General features: G+C 53.1%; 1 protein-coding gene across 1 annotated transcript in view; it reads left to right on the forward strand.

Moving 5' to 3' along the window:
• Positions 1–5,386, forward strand: part of RPS6KA2 (ribosomal protein S6 kinase A2) — a 232,142-nt gene extending 226,756 nt beyond the window's left edge. The window contains exons 20-21 of the mRNA XM_004368781.2: positions 2,249–2,386; positions 3,815–5,386. Of these exons, the coding sequence (XP_004368838.1) occupies positions 2,249–2,386; positions 3,815–3,940 (264 nt within the window). The 3' untranslated portion in view covers positions 3,941–5,386. The remainder of the gene's footprint in view (positions 1–2,248; positions 2,387–3,814) is intronic.
• The last annotated feature ends 3,638 nt before the right edge of the window (positions 5,387–9,024 follow it).

The following is a 9,024-nucleotide window of genomic DNA, read 5'->3' on the forward strand; positions in this document are numbered from 1 at the left end:
GGGGTTGAAGGCAGAGGTGAGGTGATGGCGGGGTTGAAGGCAGAGGTGATGGCAAAGGTGATGGTGGAGTTGAAGGCAGAGGTGATGGCAGGGTTGAAGGCAGAGGAGAGGCGATGGCGGGGTTGAAGGCAGAAGTGAGGTGATGGCAGGGTTGAAGGCAAAGGTGAGGTGATGGCGGGGTTGAAGGCAGAGGAGAGGTGATGGCGGAGTTGAAGGCAGAGGTGACGGCAAAGGTGATAGTGGAGTTGAAGGCAGAGGTGATGGCAGAGTTTAAGGCAGAGGAGAGGTGACGGCAGAGGTGAAGGCAGAGGTGAGGCGATGGCGGGGTTGAAGGCAGAGGAGAGGTGATGGCGGAGTTGAAGGCAGAGGTGATGGCAAAGGTGATAGTGGAGTTGAAGGCAGAGCAGAGGCGATGGCGGGGCTGAAAGCAGAGGAGAGGCAATGGCGGGGCTGAAGGCAGAGGAGAGGCGATGGCGGGGCTGAAGGCAGAGGTGATGGCAAAGTTGAAGGCAGAGGAGAGGTGATGGCGGGGTTGAGGGCAGAGGTGATGGCAGAGTTGAAGGCAGAAGAGAGGTTATGGCGGAGGTGACGGTGGAGGTGATAGCAGAGGAGATGAGGAGGATTATGGCAGGCACGCCAAGCACTTCCTTCCACACACTTCTGTCTCAAAACGAGGATGGGAACTGTCTGAGTTTGGGTTCCCAAAGCAGAGCCTGAGACAAGGACCTGGGTGCTGGTGGTCTAGTGGGGGTGATCCCAGGAAGCAGGAGTGGAGGAGCGGGGAGAAGCTATCAGAGAAGAGGAAGGTCCAGTGTAAGGGTGTATTATCAAGGTCACTGTGGTGGGCAGAGGGGTCAGTGGCTCCCAGTTCATGCACCGACTTCCTCCTGTCCCTTCCCCCTCATCCCTGCCACATCCACACATTCCCCTCCCTCACTTCGCCTGTGCCTCTTCCCTCCTGCGCTCACCACAAAGCCAAACCCCAACCCCCCAAAACTAGGCAGCGCCTACTGATGAGTACTTCTACTTTATCAGCATCCTGCATTTACTGTATAAAAATGTATTTCTTTCCTTAATGTGATTGACTGCGAGGTCTTGAGGAGGTCAAGAAGGTTCTTGCTTTCATTTCTACACCTGAACATGGGAACGGTAATACTTCTAGGAGATAATTTGTTTTCAAGAAGTTAACAAAATTAATGTTATCAGATAGTAAAAGGCATAGGGTTTCTCTATAGAAAAGTGATATTGTAGTAGACAGCATTTCTGTGTTCAGAAATCCCATCGAGTAGTTCACCCTCACGTCGTGCATAGACTGAATTCATCTTCTTTTGTTCCTGAGTGGAGTGAGGACGCTGAAGGAGCTAGAGTAGGTCAGTGGGAAGAACGTGGATTCTCGTCTTAGGTCTTCCTTGGGCACGTAATTACTCACTATAGACTCCAACTTCTTCATCTGTAATATGGGGGAGAGAATATTTGCTGTCTACCTCAGATGGTTATGAAGATGTATCTTCATAAGAGAAGATATAAGGGTGTCAAGACATTTTCGTGAAGAACCATACAAACATAAATCGCTAAAGTAGAGCTCTGTATGTAAATGAATTTTAGGAATTTTTATTGATATTATTTTACAGTGAAGAAAATTACCTTTATTGAACATGAGTTTATGGGTACAGTAAAACCAGTAAAAGCTAGAACCCTGTAAAGGGGAAGCCTGTCAGAGAGGGAAAATGCCAATATTTTCCACTAAAATGAGCGATAGAAACGTTTTAAGATTGCACCCTGACAAGCCCCGAGAAAACAAGGCAATCCCAGCAAATTCCGGCTCTGTATGTATTGACTACAGATTATGGATTTTGTGGTTAGCAGTAAATTTTTGTGAATTGTCATTATAAAAATGTAACTACATACATCATCATGAATTGGTTTGTATCTGCGGATATTCATTATACCTAGAGGCCATAAACTTGCGAAGAATATCATCTTTACCAAAATAATGTCTAAGTAATCGACACGTATCATTCGGCACTTGCACTTTGATTTGTCTTTAGACAGAAACTCTTTCATAAAATATAAGAAAGACTGAGATGAGACGCTAAGTGGGTGATAGTTAACACTTAAAGCCCGTTGGCCCCAAAATGCAAAGCCTCAGTTCAGCACGGCGGTCCGGTTTTGCCCTGTGGGAGGAGAGTTCCGCCCGGGAGTCCCTGACCCAGCACTCCTTTCTCTCCTCTCCCAACTCCCCCAACAGGACGTCGTATCCAAGATGCTCCACGTGGACCCCCACCAGCGCCTGACGGCTGTTCAGGTGCTGAAGCACCCGTGGATTGTGAACAGAGAATACTTGTCCCAAAGCCAGCTCAGCCGACAAGACGTCCACCTAGTGAAGGTGCCGACCGCAACCGTGAGAATCAGATGGCGGGAGTGGTGATGGTGCCGCCTCTCAGTTAGTCCACAGAGGTGACACCATGCGGGAGGGCAGCCAGAAAGGGGCCCAAATGTTTATCTGTTTATCACACACGTTTCCACACAAAACTCACATCTGAGTAACAGCTTCTGTTAACCTTCCTTGGTAGCTACATTGTGTGTGTGAGAGAGAGAGAGGAGAGAGGAAGGGCGGAGGCTGGCAGAGGCGTAACTAGGGTCCGGCAGGTGGGGCAGGTGCTGCGCCGGCCCTGGGCACGTGGCGTCACTGGACAGCCTCTGTTAACCCGGTCCAGCCAGCAGCAGATCTGCAGAAAATGGTGCCTGCAGCACACACTAAAATTGCGCCCCCATCCAAACGGATGACACCCCTGTTGTAGATAACTTGACCATAGTATCGGCTCAGAAATACACGTCAAGTTTGTTAATCTTTTAATCAACACATCACCATGCTTGAGGAAGGACATAGGGCCGTACGGGGTTAACAGAACTTGCTCGGTGGCACCACGTGCCCAGCGCCGGGGCAATACCCTGGATACGCCAGGCCTGTGCCCCTCAAAGTTCTGAAGCCCCCGGATCTAGACCAGAGGTCTGCACAATTCTTCTGTAAAGGTCAGACAGTGACTATTATTTGAGGCACCTGTAACTTCATCCCGATAGGATGTGGGAGCCCGTGACCACCGGCCCAATCCTCAGGTAAAGGACACAAACTGTGTTAAAACTCTCATATCACAAGTGACTGACTTTCAAATTGGCAGTCATCTCTCGGGAAACCCTGTATTCTGGGCAGAACTGTCCCTGGCCATCCAGAGCTTGGATTACCCCCAGTTATGCAGCTAGGAGTGGTCACTTCTAGATCCTTCCCAAAGAGTTAGAGCTACTCTAGGATAAACCCAGTCAGTTATCCAGGTCAGTCCAAACTGCTCAAAAGTGGCGACAGTCAGGATGGTGCCGAGAGTGCTCTGTGGGCCCAGTCAACCCCCAAGGGCAGGCCTGGCCCGGCCGTCACAGCACAGGGGACCATGTCGTTTGATCTCCTGAGGTCTGTGTCGGTTTAAAACACGGATCCACAACTTACAGCACAATGAAGCGAGAAGTGAACGTGTAATGGTGGGTGGTCATGATAATGACAATGCACTCGCATTACTCTCGGAGGGCCTCTGTGTGCCGGCCTCTGCCCCCAGCGTGCTGCACCTCTCGGTGTGCATACGCGGGCTGGAGGGAGGGTCCCCGCTGTCCCCCCAGTGCACTGCACATCACTGCGATCATACGCGGGCTCTCCTGGAGGGAGGCTCCCCGCTCTCCCAAGGGGACATGAGGCCGGTGGGGGCAGCTCCCTGGCCACACACTGAGGCGCTGCGCCCAGAGCTCACGCCCTCTCCTTGCTCCACAGGGGGCCATGGCTGCCACCTACTTCGCGCTGAACAGGACACCTCAGGCACCCAGACTGGAGCCAGTGCTCTCGTCCAGCCTGGCGCAGCGCCGCGGCATGAAGAGACTGACGTCCACACGGTTGTAGCCGGCCCTCCCACAGGGCGTCCTCTGGGCACAGACTGGGGACAGGGTGCCACCACGTCCGCAGGGAGGCAGAGCCGCCTTCGCTGTCCACCTTCCCCTGTCCGCCTGGGGAGCTCCGACCCGGGGCCCCAGGGCCCCGCTGGGCCGACCACCCCCCGTCATCCCAGCAGAACCAATGAACTCTCGCATGTAGGGTCACACACTCACACCCTTAGGGTGCTGCCACAATCCAGGTCCTTTCACAGGATGCCCCCGTTTATGCGGAGGGATCCTTTCCAGTTGTTCAGCCAGTAATCTGGTCAGCTTCCAACACTGGCGTCCTGGTGAGTACGGAAAGGCCAGTGTCCGTATAGGAACAGGGCACCCAGTTTGTTCCAGAACCTTCCCTGGGAGGGGCTGGATGCGACTGTGCTAGTACTCCCCGCAGGCTGAGTGGTGGGGTTGGCACCCCGCCGTCTAGAAGGAGATGCCCAGTTCCATTCCAGAACAATCCAAAGTTGTTTTTACCGAGGGGCCGTGCATCCCCCTTCCCGCTGCCTCAAATCCAGTCCAAGGAAGAGCCCCCCAAGACCAGGCTTTCTGACCTTTGCCTTGGTGTCTGCATTTCACAGGAGTCAAGAGAGGGACCCCAGGAAGGAGCCAGGACAGCCTGCCTCCCCCATTTGCTCGTTTCTCTCCAGGGGCAGCCGTCCCCCACTTGGAGTCACCCCGAGGTCACTGAAGGCCTGAGAGCTCTGGGCTTGGGAAGACCCTTTGTCAGCCTTGCCCAGAGCAGGGCTCAGGCGTGACTGCTCGCGTGTTCTGATCTGCAGGAAACCGAGTGTTGCGTTTGCCGAGCTTGCTGCCTCCTGTGGGTGCCGTGGCTGAGTCTGTGCCCAGTCTGGGGGGAGAGGAGGGCACGGCGAGCCCCCACCCCAGAGGAGCAGCCGGGCTGGGGCGGGGCGTGGAGACGCCTCGTTGCCAGCACTCATGCGCTTTGCAGAAGCTGTGTGCGTGCTGCGCTTGGTGTTTCTGTGGCGCAGCCCTGTCTTTAAATTGACTTTTGCGATTTCGGTCATTAAGTGCTACTTACTGTGCTCTTTGGCGTGGTGTGCATACCGGGGGACGCTGGTGCGCCCTGCTGTGGTCGCCTTGTTAAATGAAGTCGTGCAGTAAGCGCCCCCAGGGAAAGCCCAGCCCCGAGGGCTCAGCCACAGAAGAGCAGGCGCTGTGTTCTTGAACCTCCTTGGGACCCGTGTGGGCACCCCACCCAGCGTGGGCCCAGCCGGAGAACCCACCTGACCAGGCTGACAGAGGAGGGTGTTCTTTGCCTGTTGTTCTGGCTGACGCGTCTTCCCAGCCCTAAGAAGTAGCTCCTTCTGCCCTGCAGGAGAGTCAGAGAGGCGCCTGCTACATTAGGGCCAGGTTTTCATGGTGTCTCTGCCCCTCCGTCCCAGTTCACTATAGAACCAACTCAAAAAAAAAAAAAAAAGCCTGCTTAGCTTGGTCTGTTTCTTGACCTTAAAATACAAACCTATTCATTAATTATCCAGTGGAGCCCCGGGGCGGTGCAAAGGGTTAGCTCACTCAGCTGCTAACCGGAAGGTTGGAGGTGCCACCCAGAGGTGCCTTGGAAGAAAGGCCTGGCGATCCACTTCCACCAATAAGCCAATGAAAACTGTGAAGCACAGTTCTACTCTGACACACATGGGATCGCCGTGAGTCAGAATCAGCTCAATGACGATCAGGTTTTTTTATTTTTTTTCTTCCTCCATTTCCATTCACTCTAGTATCTAACTCTGAAAAATAACCGCTTAGCTTGGCCTCATTGTTTCCTGACCTTAAACTATAACCCTGGTTAAGAACCCTTCCTTTTTCGGTGGGGCTTTCAGAGACCCACAGAGATTCAAGGAGGGGTGTAGGTTCCCACACACAGGTCCCACAGAGCCCACTAGGCATGCTCGGATTTTTTCAGGAGGACATGCTTTTCCCAAGGTTAAGGTGACCCTACCCGCCATGGTTCTGTTCAGCCCTGAATTACTTCGTTTCTCGGTAGAAACCTATGACCAACCAGACAGTTCTTATGTCAAAGGTTCTGTCCTAGAAATCTGCAAAGGATCTGTGTGCACGTGAGCTTGTTTCAAAGAGTAAGTTCTGGTGAAGCAAGGGGGCCAAGAAATCAAAGAGAACGCCCCTCTGAGGGCGTCGGCCTCGTGCGTTCTGTGTGTGCGCTTAGATGGCACCACTCACGGCCGTTTAGTTTTGCAGACTATTCAGCCTTTTACCTTCTGAAGGGCGAGAACTCTGGAGGGGTCCCTAAGACGTGGCTCGCACCAAACTCTGTCCTTTGCACACGTTTCCACGTGCACCAGGAAACACTGGCTGCTTCTCTGCCAAACCAGCTCTGCTTGAACGTCTGTAAAATATCTCCGTTCCCCACACCTTCTTCAGAACAAAGTGATACTTGAAATCCTTCCACGAAATTCAGCCTAAAGACGTGAGGCTATAATATTGTAAACTCGTAAACACATTCAGTGAAACAGCAAGTGGAAGTGTTTGATCAGCAGCTGACTCTGTAAACGGAAGTCCATTTCATACCCGGCACACCTCCACACTCAACACAAGTGATTTGCACAAACGATATAATGCACAGAAGGTCACATAGCTCCCCCTAGACGCACGGATCATCTGATCCCCACTGGGTCGTAAACACCACAGACTTGGTCACGAGCGAGCCGAGCCCCGCCCCTGCCCGGCACCCCCTAGCTGCCACCAAGCTAGGGTTTCACCGCCCCCCGCCCCCCGACCGCCCTGCTGTTTTCGGGGAACGCCTGATTCACCCCAGCAGCGTGGGGCTTTGCCACATTCAGCCTACAACATCAAACCGTCGGCAAAGGGTGAGGATTCCTTCCACTTGTCCTTGGGTGAGATTTGTGTGTGGTTTTAAACTGTGTGTGGTGACATGTGGAAGCCGTTTGACTTTTTACATGATGCTGGTACTTAACGTTAACCGGTGGAGTTCCTCACATGGTGTTATTTTTCAAGCCGCACACTGGGGTTTTGGCTGCTGGCTTTGCCGGTTCCCTGAAACGCGTGATGAAATTCGATTTGCACTCCATGGCCTTTCCCGCACGGCTTTGTTGCCCTCTGCCTTTCAAAGAGACCGGACAGTTCTGGAGTGGAAAAGGACGGTGTAGTCCCGGAGGGACGAGGAAGGCCGGAAGATGACTCCCCAGCGGTCAGGGACCACCTGGAATTCCCGCCAGCGGGGAACGGCGGACTGCGGGCCCGTGGTCACTGGTGGCCAGCGAGCCGTTCTCCCTGGACACTGTGACCCAGCACTTTGTTTACGAGCTTGGCATTTGCGTTTACAGACGAGCGTCATGTCCGCGCTGTGGTGTGTTTGTGCTGGGCGGCGCTGTACAGATATTTATTACGCTTTCCGGACTTTCTCAATAGGGTTTTTTGAATAAATCTGAGTTTTATGAAGTGTGATAATTTTCTAGCATAACAGTAACCTTTGGACTTTCTAGCTTGTTATCAGCAAGTCTGCAGATGAGCTTTAGTCCTCTGTCCTGGGCTTTGTTTCAGGGCTGCCGCAGCCCCTGGGGCTATGACGCAACTTCCTCGTGAGGGGGCGACCCCAGTGCTGCCCGCCGAGAACCCGTCTGTGTGTGTGTGTGTGCGTGCGTGTGTGCGTGCGTGTGTGTGTGCGTGCGCCCCCTCGCACAAAGCCCAGCCGTGTGATCACAGCACAGGGCGCTGGCAGGAGACAGCGGGCCGTGGTGTCGATAGCGGAATGCGGCCACAGGGCGGGCTGCCGGGACAGTCCTCAGGGGCCCCCTGTACGCTGCCACCTGGCCTGGGCACACACGTCCACTCTTTCTACAGAAATAAAACAAATCTACACCCTTGGTCTTTGCTCTCCAACCTAATTTTTCCCTTCCATTTGGTAAATTCCTGGCCAGTGTGTGTCAGCAAATAAGAGATACACACACACACCACACAGACATATACAACACACGCAACACACAGCACATACGTACACATGCCACAAATACACTTACCACACACACTCACCAAACACACACCACACGTACGCATCACACGCATAGATATGACACACATAAGTACCACACACACATACCAACCACACACATACACACCACACACACATACCATACACACTACACACACACCACACACACGTACACCACACACACGTACACACCACACAGACATACACACCACGCACATACGTACCACACATGCATACACACACCACATACACATACACACCACACACACACCACACATATGTACCACACACACACCACACACACATATCAGTTAGCACCGGTTTGGTCTCTGAGTTGCAGAAAGCCCAACATAACAGTAGCTTTAGGACACGTAAGTATGTAGGTCCCTCATGTAATCAGATCAGGAGGTGACCGTCCAGGCTGTGTGGCTTCACCGCTCCTCCGAGCCCTCAGGATCCCAGACTGCTTCCAGCTCCTGACCCACTTCGTCCTGGGTGAGACCTCATCCTCATGGCCCAGAAGGCAGCATCTCCCTTCCAGGAACCCCCGGACACAGGATGGAGAGAGGAGAAGGTACGCTCCAGCCGTCTTCGAGAACGGCTCCCTCGGGCTCCCTCAGTAGGGCTCGTGGCAGCCCACTGAACAGCTCATCCCTGACGGGGCATGAAATGTCTGTACACCCACTCCTCACATGTCAACATGGGTAGGTTCCAAAGACCAAGTCATTACATCAAAAAATGGAGGATGACCACATCAGATCACTAAATATTTTATGGGACACATATGTCCCTCTGGACCTGAGAGGTGGAAAATGTAGGTGGGTGCTCAGTGTCCCACTGGTCACAAGAGGGTTACTGCCAGATGTACATCATTAATGCACAAAACAGACAGTAGCTTTTCTGCTGTTGTCGTAGATGCAAAATGTGGGATAACAAGGTAGTCAGTAAGTGAGGAACAGGTGTATTACCGCACCCGTGTGCCCAGCTGAAAACCCTGTTCCGTGGCAGAGAGGAAGAAAGCTATGGGGACAGTGAGCTCACTCCACGGAAGGGCACTGGGCAGCTCA

This window comes from Trichechus manatus, unplaced genomic scaffold, assembly GCF_000243295.1.
Source record: "Trichechus manatus latirostris isolate Lorelei unplaced genomic scaffold, TriManLat1.0 scaffold00002, whole genome shotgun sequence".
NCBI classification, from domain to species: Eukaryota; Metazoa; Chordata; class Mammalia; order Sirenia; family Trichechidae; genus Trichechus; species Trichechus manatus.